The following is a 22,387-nucleotide window of genomic DNA, read 5'->3' on the forward strand; positions in this document are numbered from 1 at the left end:
CATATTATTCTACAAACTCCGTAAATGAAAAAGTGCTCTAATGCAATCTTACAGTATGAAATGAAAAGTTAAAATGGAAAGAACGTGATAACATAATTCTGTTATCCTGTTCATACAGTTTCTATGGATACATTTTCATATATTCTAGTTTACTACCGTCACGTTAGACCTACCACAGCGTAACATCGTCAAAAATTTCTCTACATTTGCTTATAACAGATCTGTAGTTTCATTTGTAATCATAAGCGTATTATTTCAGTGTATTGCTAATGCTGATGATAACTTACCGGAAGTTTTCACATATTGTCGTTGTTTTTACACGGACGACAGTGACAACTAGGGACAAAAGACAAAAATAAAAATTCTTAAAAATATGACGCTAAAAGTTATGACACTTTATCCCTTGTTACAATTTACCCTACATACCTTATATTTTCGACTTTTTCGAACTATAATTAAATGAAATTATTTTATAATTTAGTAGATTGTAAGTCTATTATAAATGCTCTTTTACTTATATGGATAAATATTTAGCTCCATCTAGTAACAGTTAATCACAAATGATTCAAAATCAAAGTTAACTCAATATACGTATATTGAGCACGAGTAAAGTTTTCATCTTTAAATATTTTCTTAGAAATACTCGTGCAGTATGTATGAATCACGCTTATATATAATTTTCAACGATTATTCTCAGAACTATGTTATTAAATCATATAAGTTAATGAAGCAAAATATTATTGTTAAATTTTAGTTATACGCATATTATTCTTACCATCAATTACATTTAATGACATTTCACAATTAAGTAATTTGTTACAATTCTTAATAATTAATATTTTGCAATAGAACTTTCTATTGTAAATTATATAATTTTATTTAATTCAGTAATTTAAAATATGAATAATAATTTTTCATTTAATACAGTAGTTATATTTAATTACTAAAGTTTATCTAGAATTTTAATATGAATTTAAATTATTTTAGTTTTTTAATGTTTGAATACATAAACTAATCAAATTTAATTATGCCTTTATAAATGAATTAAGTTAATGAGGAAGATTTTAATAGATGCTTTGAGTTATTGACTAATTAAAATTTTATATATTAACAACGAACTTCGTAACTTTCCCGGTTGTTAACAAATTTTATTTAAAAAATAATTTTCATATTATAAATTATAATAAATAAAATTGTATGTGGCGCCATCTGTTATGAGATTTTATTATAAAAAACATTTTATATTATTAATTATTATAAAATGACAAAAAGCTTAATCTTAAGTGTAGGAATGTGTTTCACAAAAAAATGTAAATGCTAATAACGAGTAAAATCATTAAGTTCGATTCCTCTCGAGAAATGACACATGCATGACCCGTTCTATCTTCTCCTCCCTTAACCTTTAACCACCAAAATTTAATAGCATCAATAGCCCTTATACACAAGATATCATACCAAATTTAGTTTCTTAATTATTACCCCATCCTCAGATATTTAACGAAATAGACGCCACATATATACATATCCACGGAATCCCCCCTTTACTCTGTTGGGTTCAGAGGTCTCAAAACAGAGATTTGCAAAAAACCCGGAGGGTCTAATTTGACATGATTCCAATAGTTTCTCTTAACATATACATAAGAGCTGGGAAAGTAAAATTTATATTCTTAAAACACTTTCAAATCCAAATAAGTCAACACTTAAAAAATTATAAATATCAGTAGTAAACGTCTTTTTGTGATCAATATTTATGAGCATTTTTTCCTTCCTATTTAATTATTTCTCTCAATGCAAAGTTCTCAGTCACTTTTCTTGTATATCAAAATTTATAGTACAGTATATTAAAAATAAAAACTTAAATTTTAAATAAATACTCTTAGTTTACGAGTGGATTCAGAATAATAATCACAAACCATGAGTTCATTGCTACTCATAGAACAGTGTACTGTTTCTGACAGTAGGTCTACTGTTATCAAAAACAATAGGCATAGTCCTACATTTGTTACATTGTACTGAGTTGTAATCAAAACAAAAACATAATAAGCAGAAACATAAATATAATAGAAACAAAAAAATTATTAACCATATTATGATAGATAAAAATTTTTAAATGAACATGATGTAAATATGAAAATTATAACTATATACATATAAACTATATGTTTCATGTAAATATTATATATATGAATATTCTAAATGTATATTTAAATTATGGAGTGATACGCCTTTGAATTTTGTATTCGTTTCTGCCTTTCTTGCAATGAAGGTATTGTTGGGGTAAACAACATAAGTAAATAATAACAAAAATAAAAACTTTGATAACAGCTGTTAAACGTGTAATGAAATTAATTTCCAAGTAAATTTCTTAATTGAAATTAAACCAATATTCAAATAATATAAGATGGTTGTTTGACTAGACGTGATACTCATTGTGAAAATATTTACCTCCCAAGCCTATTGTCAAAATTTTGGCTCTACCTTCCCGTCTAGACGCCAAATTATTTTTAGCTGAAACCCATTCCACATTGCTAATTGAAAGAACAATGGTACTCTGGTGACAACTTCGTCTGAAAGTGTGACAGTTGATTTCACCGAGAAATTTACTGATGTAGACATATGAATGACTACGTTAATTGTGAAGTTGTAAACGTATAGAGAGAAATATTTTAATTTAAATTAATAAGGTTTCAATTATATATATACAAGAAAGTTATTGTGTTGGAGACAGTACACTTAAAACACGTGAACTAACATAACAGATTATTCAGACAGATTAACTTGGTCCACATGAATTATGATTACATGATTAATGATACAAGTACATTGAAGCTAACTGACCGCCATTTTTACTTTTCCTTCGCATCACCTCGAACGCCGGATGTTATCCTCTCGATACTCCACAATTTCTTTTCTTCTTACAAAAATCATAGCCTTGATATTTCGCCGGTTTCTTATGCAGGCGTTTTGGATAACGTGGTTTATCAGCCGGCGCAGAACTCTGATTGTCACTTGTCTCGTTCTTGTTTTACTTCACTTCTGATCCTGTCTAGCTATCCTTCTCCACTGACACTCCCTCTCTCTCATCCCGATGACTCCTCAACTGAATGTACAGTACGTGATGTGTTATCCGTATTTAATACTGTTTGTTGAGAAAAATAACTATATTGAGTTGTCTCTGCTGGTTTAGCTACCATTTCAATTGACTTGTTATGCATTTTCCATTTGCCAAAGTAACTTTGAAATTTCGTACACTTCCACTCAAACAAATCAAAGTAAGACAAAGTAAACATCCCAATTCTAAACTTATTTATTCTTTTTTTGAACGAAAAACGGATTTATCTAATGTAAAAGTATGTTCCAATTACTTGATCACGTCTCAACACTTTATTCAACAGAGGATCCCTTTTCGTTTCCTTTTCCACTTTTCTTGCGGACAGTGTTGTTTAATTAAATTTCTGAATCATTAAAACATGACATTCATTTTTCAATATCCTTACGTCTTGTTCTGCTACTTCAAAACAACAGCAATTTCATAAACTGTTTAAAGATACGCCATCCAGTTCTTAAAAGTCTTTCCTGAAACTTTTAATCTTCGTCACTAATTTCTCTTGTGTCATGGATAGTACACTGAAAATATACGAACTAACATAACATATTTATTTAGACAAATAACTTGGTCGACATAAATTATCAATGATAGAATGGGTATATTGCAACTAACAGGCCGCTGTCTTCGTGCCACCTTGAATGCCAGAATGTTATTCTCTAGATACACCACAAAAGTAATGATCTAGATATTGATCTAGGTAATCAGATTTACTATAGTCTATAATAATTGTATATTATAGTAATAATTTATTGAGGTATATGTATATTGTTAATTATTTACATATTTTAATACCTTACGAATAATCATTATAATCAAAAGATAAGAATTCTGTGATATATGAGTGTTCATTAGTTTGTACGCTTACAGTATAGGCTTGTACGGATTTAATAGGATTTTTTTTTTTATTTGTATTTTTAAGCTTCTAAATTAAAAATAAACTTCTCAAGCGATAAATCCTATGTTTAACATAAACTTATGCAATCCCGGATTTAGGGTTCTAAGCGAACCGGGCCCAATAGGCTTTGGCACTCCCCGTCATAGGTCCTATGTACAGTACATACAGTGCCGTACATTGAAATTTACAAGACATTTATGTTGCTATATACCACCTTATTATAACTCAAATTACTTCTTCAATGTATTTTAAATGCATAATTATTCAGTTAATAACAGTTTTACTATAAATGCATACACTAATAAGAGAAAAATAAGGTATTAGGTCCAAAATTTGGCGCCAGTGCCAAGCGAGTCCATTTATAAATCTGAGATTGAGCAATATGACGACGAAAACAAATCAAACAACGATTTATATTGTTAGTCTTTTTTCAGCAAAAAATTCAATTTCCATCTTCTGTCAAAATAAAAATCAATATATAAATAAATAGACTCATTAACAGTTTTGTCGTAACAAAGTTCGTGAACTAAATACATCGTCATAACTCTGATGCTAATCATACAGACCATTCAATAATCGAAATTTGAGTCTATTAATCAATTTTTAATTTGCTATTTGTTTTATATTTTTAATGATAGTATTATTATATATTACTAATATTTATAATTTATAAACTGTTACTGTAATAGTATATTTTAATGAAATATGTACCGATATGTATTTTATCTGCCGATGGTTATTACAAGCTCCTAATTCTATAAAAGCAGGCAAGTTAAAGCTATTGATAAATGCTATTTATCTTGTGAGATTAGTTTCAATATAGATACAAAACTGTTAAATTTTCAGCTTCAGAAAATTTCATAAAGGATTCAAATTGAATTAATTTTATTGTAAATATTTCTAAAATATAATAATTATCGAAGCTTAGTTTTAAATTATTTTATTATAAATAAAACTTTTTAAATCTGAATTAACAGATGCCGAAATATATGCTAAGCCCATGGTTTTATTTGTTGGTCCTTGGAGTTCCGGAAAGACAAGTGTCATCAATTACCTTCTAAATACAGAAAGAACTTCCGCAGCATTGAAAACAGGTAATATCAGTATCGTTAAACAGATATTATTCAAATGAATTTAAATGCGCAACGTTCAAGTTGGCCATTTATAATTTAGGTCCTGAGCCTACAGATGTAGACTTTACGTTAATCAAACATGGCGAAGAACCGTTGACAATGGCCGGAAGCGAACTCCTTGCTGATTGGGCGTTTTCCAGTGTCCAAAAATTTGGTCAAGGTTTTCTTGAGCATTTCAAAGGAGTTCAATATCCTCACAGGTTATTACAAAAGGTAAATTAGAATACATTTCAAAATGAATAATAAGCAGTGAATCATATTAAATACAGCAGTTCTTTCCAGAAAATTCCTTTTCCATTATTTTTATATGATAAAAGAAAATCTTTATCAAAACAAAAAATAACTTTTATATTTAAAAAAATAAAAAAAAAATTAAATTAAAAATATTTTTAATTATAATAAATAAAATTATGTATGGTGTCATCTGTCTCGAGATTTGGTTATAAAAACTTTATATTTTAAATTAACTATTATAAAATGGCAAAAGGTTTAGTTTAGAGGGTAGTGATGAGTTTTATAAAAGTTATAAATGTTAATAACGAAAATCTTTATCAAATCTGACTTCTATCGAGTTAGAACACCCTTTTATCTCCTCACTCCCTCCACCTTTAACAATCAAAATTTAATAGTGCCAACGTCCCTTATACAGTAGCTCCCATGCCAAACTTCGTTACTTCATCATTACCTCACCTGAGATCTTAAACGAAATAGACGCCAAGAAACACACAACGGATTTTTTTTTTGCGGTTTTTATTTTTAGTTCGAGAGGCCTCAAAATTTGGATATTTGCAAAAAATCTGAGTGTCAAATTTGACACAATTCCAATACTTTCCCTAGTTATGTATACATAACAACAGGGAAACTAAAAATAATTTTCAAGATTTTATTTTTTATTAATAAAAACAACATTTATAAGAGTAGAAAGCTTTAAGGACCCTAACTTTTCTACAAACCCGGGGAAAAATTACCAGTTCTCCCTCCCGACGATCCTGTATTTGTTTCTATTTCTCATAATGATGAAATGAGTATACTTGTTCATTAGACGTTATAATGTACAGTACAAATATGCATATGCCAAAAATTTTACTTAATATATCTTTTATAGCAATAACTTATTAGCTTAATAGAAGTTAAAAGAAAATTCAGTTCCTGGGTCTGATTTAATTTCTAATTATATAATTAAAAACTTTCCAATTGAGATGGTTAGGTTTTTAACTCGACAATTCAACGGGTTTTACACCCGAGGAGTGATACCAGTCTCATGGAACGAAGTAACATTTGCTATGATATTTAAACATAGTGACAGAAAAGACCCAATTAATTACCGCCCAATTGCTCTGTTGTCAGGGCTGCGTAAAGTTTTTACGGCCGTTCTAATGTTGAAGTTTAACAAGTGGATAGATGAAAACAACTATAAGAATGAAACTCAATATGCGTATATTAAAAATGGAGGTACTCAGCTGGCCATCTTTATTCTGATAGCAATTGTACAGTTACAGCTAATGAAGAAAAGACGAAAGGTCTTTGCACTTTTCGTGGACCTGGAAAAGGCATACGATTCGGTGAGCATCACCGGCTTACAATCGAAAATGACATATTATCATGCAAGTGAACGACTAACAGAAATTGTCGGATTGTTGTTCGGTAGGTACAAAACAATAGTCAAACAGAACAATATACAGTGGCCATCGTTTGACTCAGCCAGAGGGTTATTGCAAGGAGACCCCTGGTCTCCTTATTTGTTTAATTTTTTTACGTTTGATTTAAATAATTGTTTTGAGAACGAAGATGATGGGTTTATAATAGGAGAACAAGTTGTTCATTCGTTATCTTACGCGGACGATATAGTCATCATTGCCCCAACTGCCGCGGCCTTGCGTAGGAAAATTCAACTAGTGACAAATTATTTAGATGGCTTGAAATTAAAAATAAACCCAAAAAAATCCAAAGTCATGATATTCAGGAATGGTGCTAACCTACCAAAAAAGTATATGTCGTTTTTTATTAATAATGAAGAACTGGAAGTAGTTCAGGAAATAAAATTTTTAGGTATCATCTTGTCACCCAGTTTGTCCTTCAACAAACAGTATAAAAAAGTCATCGCTGAAGCAAATACTTTAATAAATAATATGATTAGATTGTTTTACAGAGCAAAGATAAAGAACATCCAAGTTCATTTTAGGCTGTTTAACTCTATTATAATGAATTTTATTGGCTATGCGGCCCCAATTTGGAGCCTTACGAACTTTCAAAAACTAGAAGTGATCCAAAACAGGTTTATACGCAAGATTTTTTTGTTGGATTACAACACACCAGGTAGCGCGTTAAGATTGGAATTAAGTAGGTTTAAGTTGAGTGCTACCTTAATAAGAAGATACATGAAATTTTTATTTAAAATAAGAGATGCCCGCAATCTTTCCACTGTATTATTATACCAATTGTATCGAAAGTCTTTGATTAAAGGACAAAGCACAAACTGGGTGTCACAAATTGCACAAATTTTAAAGCGCTTTGGATATTCTGTTACAATATTCCTAGATTTACCTGAAATAAGTGAACAACATTTCCAAATGTTGATACAAAACGTGCTCGAAATCTCTTTATCACAAGACATAGAAGATATATTTATAAGAGAGAAAACTAATTGGTATAACGTAATTCTTGAGTATCCATTTATTAATAACTATATGTTAACTAACCTGGCGTTTAATGTCAAAAGATTTTTCATACAACTTAGAATAAATAAGGAATTAATATTAATCAATAATAATTTCATTGAGTTTTCCAAGAGTATCTGCCCTAGATGTCATACAATAATTTCAAAATTTCATATGTTTTGTGGCTGTAAAGATGCAAAGAAACTAGCACATAATCTTGACTTGCATATGTTAACAAGGTGCACTGATGAAAGAGCAATGTATGAAATATTCCTTTCAGCCAAGATAGACATAATTTATAGATTATATAAATATGCTCACAAATTTTTTAACGTAACAATTCATTAAAGACATAAGTAGCATTAATTAATGCTATTTTATGTTTAAGAACCAAGTGTGTGAAGAAAGTTACAAGTTGCAGTATGAGTTGGAAGGTCTTTAAATTGATGGTATTAAATACTTACAATCGGCAACCAATGTGCTGTATAATGCTTGGTTTGATTTGTATTATTGGAGTATTTTTTAGTATTAATAACAAGAATTGTTGTCAAAACATCCTTTGTAACTGGCTCCTGCCTTATTACGAATAAATTTTGGATTATTATTATTATTATTATTATTAGCTTAATAACTTTTCCTTCTCTATTAAATATGAGAGGAAAAGTATGGCGATCGGTCAAAAAATAATCCCCAAGACTTGTACGTTTTTGGATTCGGAACCTTGAAACGTCGAAAAATGCAAAAATAATTTTTCTGTATGTTATTGAGGGTGTGGGTGTGTGGGTGTGTGTGTGTGCGTGTGTGGGAGCACAATTTCGTTCACCGTCTTTGAATCTTAACTCCCGTGCTTTTGTCGTAAACTTCTGAAATTTTGCACGTAGGTTTGTGTATTAGGGGCATTGATGCTATTAATTTTTGGTGGTTAAAGGTCGAGGGAATGAAGAGACAGAGAGAGTTGTGTGTCATATCTCGAGAAGGCAAGAGCAATAAAATTCTGATGCCTTCACAACATTTATAGATGAATTAATAGATATATGCCAGTAATAGCTGAATAACACGACAAATTTAATGAATAAACACTCAAATTTTAATTGTTTTAAATATATGTATCACAATAATAATTTAAATTTGTATAAGTGAAATTTCACATTTTAAGTTTATTAAATATATCTTTACCGTATTTTAAAAACCTGCAAAAATATTAAAAATAATTAATCATAATTAATAATAATCATTACAATTGAATTAAAACGTCTCGTTCAAAATAAAAATAATAATTATTGGTAGATTTTCCCATAAACGCAGTTACGGGGGATATAGAAGAGTATGTCCCCAAAACCAGTCAGAAAAAATATGGTCCACAGTGGCCAAGCGGTCTTCTTACCCTTAACACTGGGAGTTCGGTCGCGGGTTGGCCACGTGGAGTTTTTCGGATTTTCTCCGCGTTTGTAACACCTAAATAGGGGCCAGTCTCCCTTAAAAAGGCTTCCTGGAAGGCATCCCCTCTAGGCAGATCGCCCAAGTGTTGCGTTGCCTAACTTAACAAACAGAAAGATTATCGAATTTTAAGCCGGGATTCAGACGTTATCTATATCTACTGTATATCTTAAGTTATATCTATCTATACTAATATATAAAGCGAGAAAGTTTGTATGTTTGCTAAAGATAACCTCAAATCTACTGAACCGAATTTCAAAATTCTTTTGCTATTGGAAAGCTTATTTCTTCCTGGTGAACATAGGCTATATATTATTTACATGCTAAAAAACAAAAATGCACGAGAACGATGTTTTACCGCAGCATTTGTCTAGCAACAATATTTATCAGCTTCGTCCTTTGCCACCTGGTGGGCTTTTTTAAACTTATTATCTTATATTTTCAGTTTTGATTCGTGCAGTTTGAATAGTTGTGTATATATTTTGTTTATATTGTTTTTGGTCGTTCGTTTCTTATAATAATAAATACCCTTATGTTATAAGATACAACTATAAAGAAGCGAATTTACTTCCTTATATTAAACTAAACTTTTTTACGTAGGCCTGTAGTATTTTTGTGTGTTCATTGTTTTAGCCCAGTATTAATCCTACCGTATCATTATCTAAGAATACATGGACTACCGTGAAACTTGGAGCCGTCGCTCCTTCCCTGTGATTTCACCCATAACCCAAAATTTCAAAACCTTTTGAGCTATCTGTACAAATTTTGCATTAGTCTCTACAATCCTCCAAAAATACAGCTACTTTAAAATTCGGATCCTCCCGCCTTCTCCCTGATTTTATCCCCCACAAATTGCCAACCCTTTGACTGATTTGCGCCAAATTTTGCATAGTTACTCTCTGCCAATCTGCTGGAAATATACGCTATTCTATAACGAGGACGACTCGAGTCCCTTCCTGAGTTTCCGGGCAACGCTGAGCATTCATTGCTAGTTTATATTAATAGATATATGAATAATAAATTAATTGTTCCATTCTTAGAGTGACTTTCATCGAAAAGCTTCAGGGATTATTGACATTCAAGGAATGAGCTCTATCTCCGCTCGTGGTTCCACACATTTTCTTAATTATTGATAAGCTTATCGTAAATTAGAAATTTATATTTGTAAAAAAATTTGATCGATCGGTTTATTTTCAAGAATAATGAATTTATATATAAAATTTCAATCATTTGTTTCAACTATAAATTTATTAAGATTTCACAACAGGTTAATTCTCTTAAAAACTAGTCAATGTTCGAATTCGTCAAATACTTTGTTATATTAGGACATTATAAAAATGTGATTATCTCATCTAAGAAATAACATATATGATTTTCTGCTACAAGACCTTATCTCAAAATTTATCTGAAGAAGTTAAATATAAAATAAATGAGACTGAAATTTTAGTATAAATTTCTTAGTATTTCTTAATGTAAATATAAATAACGACAACAATAACGATAATATAAATTATTTTGATGTTTTGATACTATAAAATTTTAAAATTTCCAGGATTTTCGACATTAGTTAAATAAAACTTTTATATATGTTTTTTTAATCAGAGAATAAATTTGACATAGATTTAAAAAACAATAAATAAAAATATAGTTTATTACATAAATATTTATCTTTACAGCTTACCCTGGTTGATACGCCGGGAATCATGGAAAACAGAAAGCCTCAAGACAGAGGTTATCCATTCAATGATGCATTTCAATGGTTCATCGATAGAGCCGATGCCATATACGTGGTCTTCGACCCAAGCAAATTAGAAATTGGTTCCGAATTAGAAGCTCTTTTGGACCAACTGAAAGGACGCGAAGCCCAAATTCGATTTATACTCAATAAAGCTGATACTATTAGACGTAGCGATATTATGAAGGTGATCGGTCAATTATTCTGGAATCTGTCGCCATTAATGGGCAGTACTGAGGCACCTGTTATTTATGCTGTATCGTTAATGACGAAGCCTTTTCATCCAGGATCACCGGCAAAATTTCTTCTCGATCAAGAAATGACATTTTTAAGCGACCTTCGAGAAACGATTGAAAGAGGAGTTGAAAATCGTATCCTTTATGCCAGACGTCACGCAGTTCGAGTACGTAATCATGCAAAAATGGTAGACTGTTACCTTGCAACCTACTACAAACACAAATCCATATTCAGCAACAGAAAGAAAATAGCCGATCAAATCACCGAAAATCCTGATAAATACAGTATTTATCAAGGTCTCAGCACTTTGACCAATGTCAGCCGTTACGATCTTCCAGATCCCGACATATATCGTGAATTTTTCAATCTTCATCCATTATATGATTTTAAACCTCTTCAGTCAACATGCAGTTATTTCAGAGGATGCCCTCTCGACAAACTGGATATTGCCATTTCTTACGACCTTCCGGATCTGTTGAGGAAATACAAAAAGCATTTCAACAAAGTGAATAACACAGATCAAAAGGAAGATGATAAAACTAGATGAACAGAAAGACCGAATGGAATTGGGACGGTCTAATCCGGACCAAAAAATCAAGTGTCGCACGCACTTGTAGGATTTACAAATCCTACAGTCGCTGCAAAAAGTAGTGAATGGGTAAAGTGTTGTCAGTTGATGAGTTTTGCCATGAAAAATTTCATAGAAAGCCGAATCAAAATTAATATGGAGAAAGGAGTGTTTTTATTCACAAAATTTGTTATTCCACTTACTGCATTTTTCCAATGAAATTAGAAAATACCTTCAGCTAAAGTAGATATGTAAAATTATGGACGACATTCCTAGGATCAAAAAATGGACACATTCCCATCAACTGACAACATATCATACATTCTAACCCCATCAATATTATCTTTAGTCGATTGTGAATCATTCTAAGCAGTCTACTCACCAAAGAATGGAACAATTGTGAGTGAAGATCATCGACTGTTTATCATCGCGTAATGCAAACTTCATTTCATTCAAAATTTGTGAACTAAAGAATTGCCTTTAGTATATAGACTATATCACCTCTTAATTAAAAAAGCTTCAAATTCATTGTTTCAACTGTTTCCTATGTCGTCTAATGTATTCATGCCATAAATTAAATTTCTTTCGAATTGATACTGTGATACGAAGATCATAAATTTAAATAAAAATGTGTTACAACTGATATTATGAATAAATATTAAAATAAAGTTAATTAAGTAATGTATACATCAGTATATTCAATGTAGCTTCATCCCTAAATAAATAGTAAAACACTCATATTTGAAAATGTTTAATGAATAATTCGTAATACTAGAAGGAAATACGATCGTATTTTTGTAAGTAAAAACTTTGGATGATCGCAGCTTATAGGAACCTACATCTTGTGGTCATTCAAAGCCAAAAACTTAGGATAGAATGCAGTGTTTCATTAATGCGAATTAATATGATACTTGGCTTATTTTTCAGTTTAATTTTCTTTCGAAAATTTTAGAAAATTCAGCAAATTTTAAACATTGTTTCAGAATAATAAATCGTCATCTATAAACGTGCAAAATACTACCTCATAAATTTTGATTTGATCAAGTTGAATGTTTTTTTTTTTTTCTTATCAGTAAGAAAGTTATGGATTGGGTTCGATTTTGGCAATAGCTTTTTGAATGTTAGCCAAAAGATTTTTAAAAGATTATCTAAACATGATTTTTGAGATATAAACTAAAAATTCCTTGGAGAATTTTTTTAAACACGAAGCATTTGGCTGTTTTCTCTACAGCTCAGAAATGCTACGATAAAATCCATTTCTCACTCCATTCTCTACTCAATTTCGCATTTTTTTTTTTTTTTTTTTTTTTTTAAACAAGAACCGAAGTTACATCTTATTATTTCATAATTACTGTTAGTTAGCAGTCCTTTAGAGATATAGCAATGGAATACCACTATGAAAATGAATGAAAACAACTAGTAATGCAGGTCACGTGAAAAAAATTCAATTTAATTCGATCTATTTATCAGGTTATATTTTGGAATTATCACGAACCTACTAACTTTTTACTATAATTAAACGGTTAAATTTGATATTAGTATTTCCAGAAGTTTGATCTTTGTGAAGATTCAAGCTTCATTTAAAAAACAAAAATGCATAGGTTTTCTTAAGATACAAAAATTGACGAGGCTTTGGATAAATTTCTACAGTTGAATAATACAGATGAAAGTCACTAAATGCCAGCACAAGTGTATTAATCTTAATTTCTTTTATTTAAAAAATATAATTAAGGTAATATAACTGAATACATTTAAACAATAAGTTATAGAAAAAATAGCAAAACGATTTCATTAATTTGGTAATTATTATATGTAAAAAAATTTTTCCATAAGAAATAATATAGAATGAATTAAACCGTTCCCGATCATTAATTTTTTGCGGCCACCGCCGCCAAGACGAATTTCTATCAGCCAATAACAGTTCCTCTGGGAGTCAAGTGAGAAAATACAATCACGTGGTGTTTTAATGGTGGAAAGTTCGACGCGGTTAACTAAGATAAGTAACATCAGAATAAAGAGGAAAGGATAATAAATTTAACACAAATTCGGGTATACTATATGATTACTTCCTATGGAATTTCGTGTGTTTGGGTATATATCTGAACTCGGGACCGAGACGAGTTCAACGATACCCTACTTTTGGACCAGAGACGAAAAATAAAAAAGTTATCATACTTTTTTCCGGCGATCGCGCGATGATCGGAAGTCGCGTCGCTCTCTCTCCGTTCTCGTATCGCGTGTTTAACGCTCCGGGAGATGACCGTAGTCTGACGTCACGGTTTGCAGACTTTACCGCAAGATGACAATACTAGCAACTACGGTGCCGTCTGCATGAGAGCATTAAAAAAGTATGGTAACTTAAAAAGTGTGATAACTTTTTTTATTTTTCGTCTCCGGTCCAAAAATAGGGTATCGTTGAACTCGGCTCGGTCCCGAGTTCAAATATATAATCGAAGTCCTGAAATTCCATAGGGAGTAATCTATAGTACACCCACAAAGGCTACACAAATCACATATAATTTAATTCAAAGGAAAAAACAAACGAATCTTACTCGAAATAGTATTTTTTATCGAGAAATCTTAATCGAGGAATAAACGTATTTTGTACACCAGTTCTTTCTCGATCCAAAAAAATATCTCTAATCCAAAATCGGCACAATTCAAGCTCCATGAGGGGGTCGGCGATCCCCAAACTTGTAGACCCCTGTTGTGCGAACAAAAAAGTCAAAGGAACCATACCACACTACGCGCGACCCTTCACAAGGTATAGCTCTGTAAAGAATCGCCTACGTTATTTCCGGTTACGTGACACTGTGCCCAAAAGGGAGCGGCGGAGTTTCGCGGACGCGCTCTCGGGGTGTCAGGGAACGCCTATCGTTCAAAACAAAGCGCGTTCCCCTTTCTTAGCTCTCCTCACGCGCGCCTCCCCGCTCTGTCCTCGCCGCCGCTGCCGCCGTCACCGCCTGCCGCTTCCACACGGCCCGCGGGCTATGTGCGCGATATTCCGGGGTCCCTTTTGGGCGCGGAGTCACGTGACCGGAAATTACAGGCTATTCTTTGCAGGGCAATATCTCGCGAGGGTCACCCATACAGGTATAGTTCCTTTGACTTGATGCTCGCCCAAGGACAGACTACAATTTGGGAGGTCGAAAAAGCCCTTATTCGGAGCTTGAATCGTGCCGTTAAAATATGAAAATAATCGCACAATATGTATTTATAATTTAGAAAATACAAGGGAAGCGGTGCTTCCACAGCTTCCATGGACGGCACGCCACTGGGTTGCATCATCTAATTGTACCACCTTTACCTTTATTCAGTTTTGTGTTCAATACTCAACCACCTTTATGTCTGTACCGATTTTTTAAAATATCTTCAATAATTGTAAATTTTACAATGATTGAAGATATTAAAAAATCGGTACAAACATAATGCGCATAATCATTCCGATCAACAATCGTACTGAGATTATTTCCTAACTCACCATGCAAGATTCCAGTTTCTAGGAAAAAAAAAAAAAAGCAATTTCTTCGTCATTTGACAATTGCCATATTCTAAAATTTAGTTTAAATCAAATAATAACAAACTGACCAAAATGAACAATTACTGCCAACTTCGAAAAAAACATTACAGTAACTTTGAGGTACAGTACAGTACATCACTCCTACCAAGAAACGTAATTTACGTAACCACGTGATGTTGAATGACGCAACTGAAACGAGGTACTATGCAAAGTAGGTTAAAAACAAATTTTAAAAAATGTTATTTTAACTTTTAATATTATCCTAATTTCGACTTTATTACCAAATAACATAAAATAACAAGTTATACGTATAATATACAACTAGAAGTTGAAAATTAACTTTTTAAATTATACCAACGTGAAAATATGCTAATCGTTTTCGATATCAAATGTATGAGGTTAGCCGACCGACTACGTTAGTTGGGATTGTGGCGCGGTCACGACCGACGTGTGGGAGTAGGAAAAACTCTTAGAGAGTGGTTCCCCGTCGTCAAACCGTTTAATACATTTCTCTTACAACAATTTTCATGATAAGACGTAACACCTTTCAAAGGGAGAGAAACAAGTCCGCACAAAAGTCCGAATGTTCCGTCTGTCGTTTTTCTTCCGGTAATGGCTTCGTGAAAGGCGACGGCTCCCGGGCGCACAGCACTGTTTCGAGAGATGTGTTCCTACGAATAGGTGGACCTGGCGAATCTGGATGACTCTGGAGAGTGAAGATCAATCCTTGGACGTCGAAAAAATCCTTCGTGTGAGAACTGCAGGATCACAAATTTTCGGGAGAGAAGCTCTACGGACCAAGAATCAAGAACGTCGCCTCCTTTTTTTCAGACAGTTTTTATGTTTATTTTGGGCCCCAGATCGAACATTCCGATAGGTCGATGCCGATTTGCCCCGCTCTCCAATTGGTTCCCCTCCTCGTTACGAATTGTAACAAGATCGGAACCCAAATCGTGGGATGAGTCAACACCGACTGACTGTTCGATTCCTATCTAAGATGTTCAATCTAAGTACAGTAGAGCGTCGATAAGTGGAACCAATTGGGGACTGGGGTCCTTCCAGTTAATGATTTGTTCCAGTTTCCGACTTTGTACGAAAAAATACATTAACCTGTCCGATGTTCAAATTTTTCTCCGTTGCGTGTCGCTTCGTGTTGAATTTTCGTCGATTTTAAGCCTAACGAAAATTTTTATAATAATCATCGAGGCTATCGTATCGTTAAAAATTATTTCTGCATTTTGTACAAACAAAATAAATATATTAAAGGATATAAAAAACATGAGAATTATACTTTAAAAGTAAATTTAGTATCAAAAACATTCGATTCAGCACGACACAGTCCGACTGAAAATCGTTCCACTTTCCGACCATTCCACTTACCGACGTTCCACTTATCGACGCTCTACTGTACTCAAATTCATCTATTGTTTTAATTTGAGTAGTTCGACTTTCTTAGAAATTTCTACAGACATGTCCTTATACGGGCATTAAAATATTCGTTTTTCGTTTCCCTTTCTTTTCTCCCGTTCGACGGTTTCTTTTTACAACATTATAGTAATAACTATTATTATTTTCTTTTATACAAAAGTAAAAAAAAAATTTCTTTTTGCACAAATTCTAAGCCCACTTCCGAAGCTTCACAAATGTATATTAACAATCATTGTTTAAATTCATAATCGACTTTTATACATATTTAAATAAAAGGGTAGGTTTGCATTCAGATTACCTTTTTTATATGCTTTAATTTAGATTAAATTTGTAAACATTAAGATGTAAACGCGAATCGGATTTTGTCGATTGACTGGTGTCCCTTTAACCAAAGAGTACAACCAGAATTATAAACGATATTTTGAGAAAATGAAATTTAAGGATAATATTAATTAGAATTTTTATATTTTGCCATACAAAATGAGCGTAAAAGGTATGAAATCTATTATAGATTAACACAATTAATTGAATTCAGTAAACATGCAGAAAATTGTAATCATCACAATAACATCTTAAATCACTGAGAAACAATTTATTACATTAACTAATTGTTATGCCTTTTTGTCCTTTCTAACTCTATTTAAAATTTATTTTGTATACTAGTACTTTCTATACATTAACAGGACTTATTATACTGGAAAATTATGGATGCAGATATTTAGTCTTACAGATCAAAAATGATGTTCTTTACTTAGTTCACCTGAACACATACACTTTAAACATGTGTTTCGGACTTGTCCGTCCCTCCTCAGCAGGCCTTTAAACGACACTTTCTATAATTAACAATAATCAACAATAAAAACATGTTTCGGTACAATTATCACTAAAATTAGTTAAGAACACAAACATTTCCCGACAATAAATATTTAAAAATTCTTACAACTTCTGTATTTCCGATCTTCTCTACATTTCCACTTAAACTTACGATCCACAGCAAGCATGCAATTTTACACATTCCTAATTTTTTACATTAAAATCAGTTTAAAACAATAAATTTTATTATCATCTAAAATATTATTTCAATTCACTTACTTCTTTTGGTTTGTTTGTTTCTACTTAATTTTGTTTCTAATACATTCCCATCTCCTCTTTTATACCTCTTCCTCCCCCTTTTTATAATGCTTAACCATGATTGGTGGATCTCTCTACCATTGTTGTTATTCATTTTATTAGTTTGCCTAATTATATTTAAATGCTCGTACCAGGGCCGGATTATCGAATAGGCAAAGTAGACAAATGTCTAGGGCCCGTATCTCGGAGGGGCCCGGCTTCAGTGCAGAAGATTTCTCTGTTTAAAAACGAGTTAAAGATTATTTCAGAAATTCGATAGGACAGAAGAGACTGTATTTAACAATTCTTATCTCACTGGCTCGACTAAGGTCAACAGCCACCCGTGCGTCAGCATTAATGTACAGTACGCCACGGGATCTCTCACTCCACCTAGAAATATTCCTAGGGCCGCGTAGTACGTAGCGTCTCGTGGTAGTACTGGTGTATGGATGGTTATGATTTATTTTCTAAATCTACACTTATACGTCGCGACATCGCATATTCGATATAGCGTTCAAGTTGCTCGAGTGCGAAGATATTACAATTCAATAGTATTTTATAAAAGAGTTAAAAAGGGTGACACTACTGTGTGACTTGGGGTGACACCACGATATCCGCACCCGGTGTCACCCATGCTAGCTACGCTAATGTCACATTATATAATATTTGTTTAGAAGCAACTTATCTAAATGGGGCCTCAATTTAAATTTTGTCTAGGGCCCGCTAGAGGCTTAATCCGGCGCTGGCTCGTACAGTTGTCTTTTATAATTATTTTTTTCCTTTTTTCTAATTTTTACTGTATTTAGATCTATTGCACAACCTTCTGTATTGCAATGGTCCGATACTGCCGAATTTGCATATTTTCCTTTGATTGCTCTGATATGTTTACTTAATCTTATTTTTAATTTTCTTTTAGTTTCTCCTATATATGTTTTCTTTGGATCACAATCAAATGAATATACTATTCCTTTCTCCTCTGTTATATCATATTTTTCTTCTTTTCTGTAACATAATTGTTTTTTAGTTGAATTAATTTTTTCCGGTATTAAGTTGATTCTATTTTTAATTCATTAAGTTGATCCTTTGATATGTGGACGACATCTTTATATTATGGAATAACAACCGTAAGATTAATGAATTCATTGAAAGCATCAATCGTAATAACGACTGCCTAAAACTGAAATTAGAACAGAAAAGTTCCGTAACAATACACTTTTTAGACATCAACATCCAGTTCAAAAACGGGCATTTATCTACCGGTGTTTACGTTAAACCAACGCACAGTCCACTTTATATCCCCTCGCAATCTAACGATCCATATCAATATAAGATGGCGGCGTTCCGGGCTCTAATCCGAAGGGCCTTTCTATATTGTGACAACATTATGGACAGAGCAAAGGAAATTAACAGAATTCTACAGGTAGCCGAAACCTTAGGGTACAAGAAAAGCGCAATAACAGGAATGGTTAGAAGATTCGAGAAGAACATAGCAAGAGGCTCTAAACAAGCTCCCGGTAAAATCACAAAATTCACTTATAACAGATATGCCAAAGGCGTTATGAAAAAAATTGCGAACCGCAATGAATCATCAATAATTCTAAAAAGAGCCCCGAACCTTTATAAGATTTTAAGGAATGACAAGGATAGCATTAAGAAGGAAGAAAAAGCAGGTGTGTATAGGATACCGTACGAGAACGCACAGCTGGGAATTAAGAAAGATTATATCGGCGTTACGACAAGGAGTTTGAGTGTAAGACTCAAGGAGCACAAGTATAACATCAGAAAAAGTTCCAACGCCACTATACTATCCCAAATGGCACAGACCGAAAACTCGGTAGTTAAATGAGATGAAGCGGATATTATCAAACCCGTGAGCTCCCCAACGTTAGCAAGGACCGCTGAGAAAATAGAGATTTACAAAAGCAAACTGGAAGGGGCGTGTATAAATGGACGCTGAAGGCCTTCCATCGGCCTGGAAGTATATGGTTAAAAACTCTGCAAGGAACTCTTAATTTACATGTTTATTTTATTGTTCTGCATTAGTATTACTTGATACTTGTATTTGGGAGTTTTTCTGAGTTTATTTTTAATTTTTATTCCTTGTTTTTAAGTTTATTATTTATCATCTTTTAATCCGTTGACAATTTATTGAAATTTAAATATTTGTATTCGATCCTTTGGAACGGAACTGTTCCATTTGTCGGTTTATTTAACCTGATGATGGCCTACGGAATAGGTCGAAAACGTTAGTTTTAAATTAAACTTTCTCGGCAACGATAAAGGTGTTAGATTATTATATAATAAGTCCTGTTAATATATAGAAAGTACTAGTATACAAAATAAATTTTAAATATTATTACATTAACTAAATGGCCTATTGAGCAGGTTGAAAACTTATCAGGTTTTAAATTCTGGAACGTTGATAACCGTTCCTTATCACATAGAACATGAAAGAACATACTTAAAATGAAAGATTTTCGAATCAGTCGTCATTCGATTTCAAAATAAATATACAATATTGATATATGCATTACAGTAACAAAATAATAATAAAGGAAACGATAAAGATAAATAAAAGATAAATGAAACAAAAAGGAAAAAAGTACATCCATAATATCAATTTCACATTGAATGGGCGTTATGAATTAGATTCGTAACAACTTTCTTGATTCTACATTTACAAATGTTGACGTCCCCTGTAAATGGGCTTTTTCTACATGGGCGAGGAGTTTGTATAAAAGCCTATTCGTACTTTAAGTTATCTTAACTTTATAATTTAGATTGGATAAAAATTAAGCATTTAATGCTTTTTAGAATATTATTATTAAGAAATTCTTTGTTTTAGTGATATATTTTTATATTTATATAATACTTATCATTACTTCACGTTTAATTGCTTGGTTTTAGAAACAGAATACTGTATTTGATGAATTAAATGTACTGCTTTTAAATTAATTCATTTAAAAATAAAATATTTTAAAATCTAATTCTTATTTAATCTTAATCATTATGTATTATCTGTTTATATATATTTTTTAATTATAACAATAATAATCTTTTTAATTATTTATAGAATCGAAACTTATTTTCAGAATTTTTAAGCGACATTATTATTTAAAATAATTTTAAAATGACAAAATAAAATTATTTAAATCCAACATCTGTTTTTCTATAAAAGTTCCCTCCTGTACTCTTTTTCATCTTGATAGGAATGTGTTAAAAATTAATATTGGATTTCATTATCATTCGTTCTTTTGATTGCATACCACTGAGATCGACTTAAAACGGGAAAATTTCGAATTGAGTTGACTCGAATTTATTAATTATATTTATTCAGTGTTAAAGTAGATATAAAAATTCTGGAATAGATTTTGAAAACTTTGTCATTAGAAAATTATTTGAATTTTATAAGAATAAAAAATCGTCTAAGAATCGTATACAAAAATCTTGGCAGAATAAGTTGTTCTTTTTGAGCAGATTATTATTTGTTTAATTATCAAAATTAACCGAATTGTACTTTTTTTTTAACTCTTTCCGCCCTGTGGGCACTAAGAGGGCCTCTTTTAGAAGGACCATTATGGGTTCGGCCAGGCCCACAATGGGGCGACCGGGTGGTGAGGGACGGGGCCCGACATATCCGAACGGACCACCCCCCGAAAAATTCCTGGGGATTATTCGACCCGTTCGGATTCGATCCCGGGTCCCCCAGAGCAGTAGGCTGCCACCTTGACCGCTCGGCCATCCGGCCGTCAAACCGAATTGTACTGTAGAAATTTTATTGAAGCGTAGAGAAGAGAATATCTTAAATAAAATACAAAACAGTGTTATCACATCTGTGGTTACGATATTTATATCATTTATTTTATGTTTTATTATTAAATAATTGATAATTACTTGCCTATTTAAAGCGTGTCACTTTATAATCTTTACTCACGCAAAGTTTACAACGCCACGGTTTAAATAAAAGTCGCTTCTCAGTTGGAATATAATTACCGAAACGTATCTTGTCGCTGATGCTACTCGACTCATAAATCTATGAATTTGAAATGATTAAATTATTTGTGTAGTTTAATAAATTTTGTTTAAAAATCTTTCGATTTTATCCACATTTTACATCTAGCTTCATGTACAGTACACTCATAATAAAATTTAGGTTTAATGGGATACGCAATGCCAAGCAGGGATGCCTTTCTATCGGACACTGCCCCTATTCAGACGTTAAAAATTGTTGCATATTGAGTTTTTAATATTAAATCGACCTTATAAATGGAACACAGTTTGAGAAATGTTGAATCTGAACATTGGACGCCTTATTGAATAGTCGAACAGAAAGAACATCATTTAATAATTTAATTATTCAAGATTTATTTTCACGTATAAGAATTATTTAAAAAATTTACGTTCAGATGTTTATTTACTTATTTTTCCATTGCACATTTACTTCAGTCGGGCAATGTTTAAACTGAAGTAAAAAATAATGCCGAAAACGAAACATTCTCCCCATTCGGCAAAAAACAAAACCACACTACTCCGTTGTCATGTGAGAATAAACGCATAT

General features: G+C 32.1%; 1 protein-coding gene across 1 annotated transcript in view; it reads left to right on the forward strand.

Moving 5' to 3' along the window:
* LOC136980343 (uncharacterized) overlaps nt 1–12,509 on the forward strand; it is a 36,129-nt gene extending 23,620 nt beyond the window's left edge. Inside the window, exons 4-6 of the mRNA XM_067276434.1 lie at nt 4,982–5,098; nt 5,178–5,350; nt 10,908–12,509. Coding sequence (XP_067132535.1) covers nt 4,982–5,098; nt 5,178–5,350; nt 10,908–11,750 — 1,133 coding nt within the window. The 3' untranslated portion in view covers nt 11,751–12,509. The remainder of the gene's footprint in view (nt 1–4,981; nt 5,099–5,177; nt 5,351–10,907) is intronic.
* The last annotated feature ends 9,878 nt before the right edge of the window (nt 12,510–22,387 follow it).

Source organism: Centruroides vittatus, unplaced genomic scaffold, assembly GCF_030686945.1.
Source record: "Centruroides vittatus isolate TY-2023 unplaced genomic scaffold, ASM3068694v2 contig_694, whole genome shotgun sequence".
NCBI lineage: Eukaryota > Metazoa > Arthropoda > Arachnida > Scorpiones > Buthidae > Centruroides > Centruroides vittatus.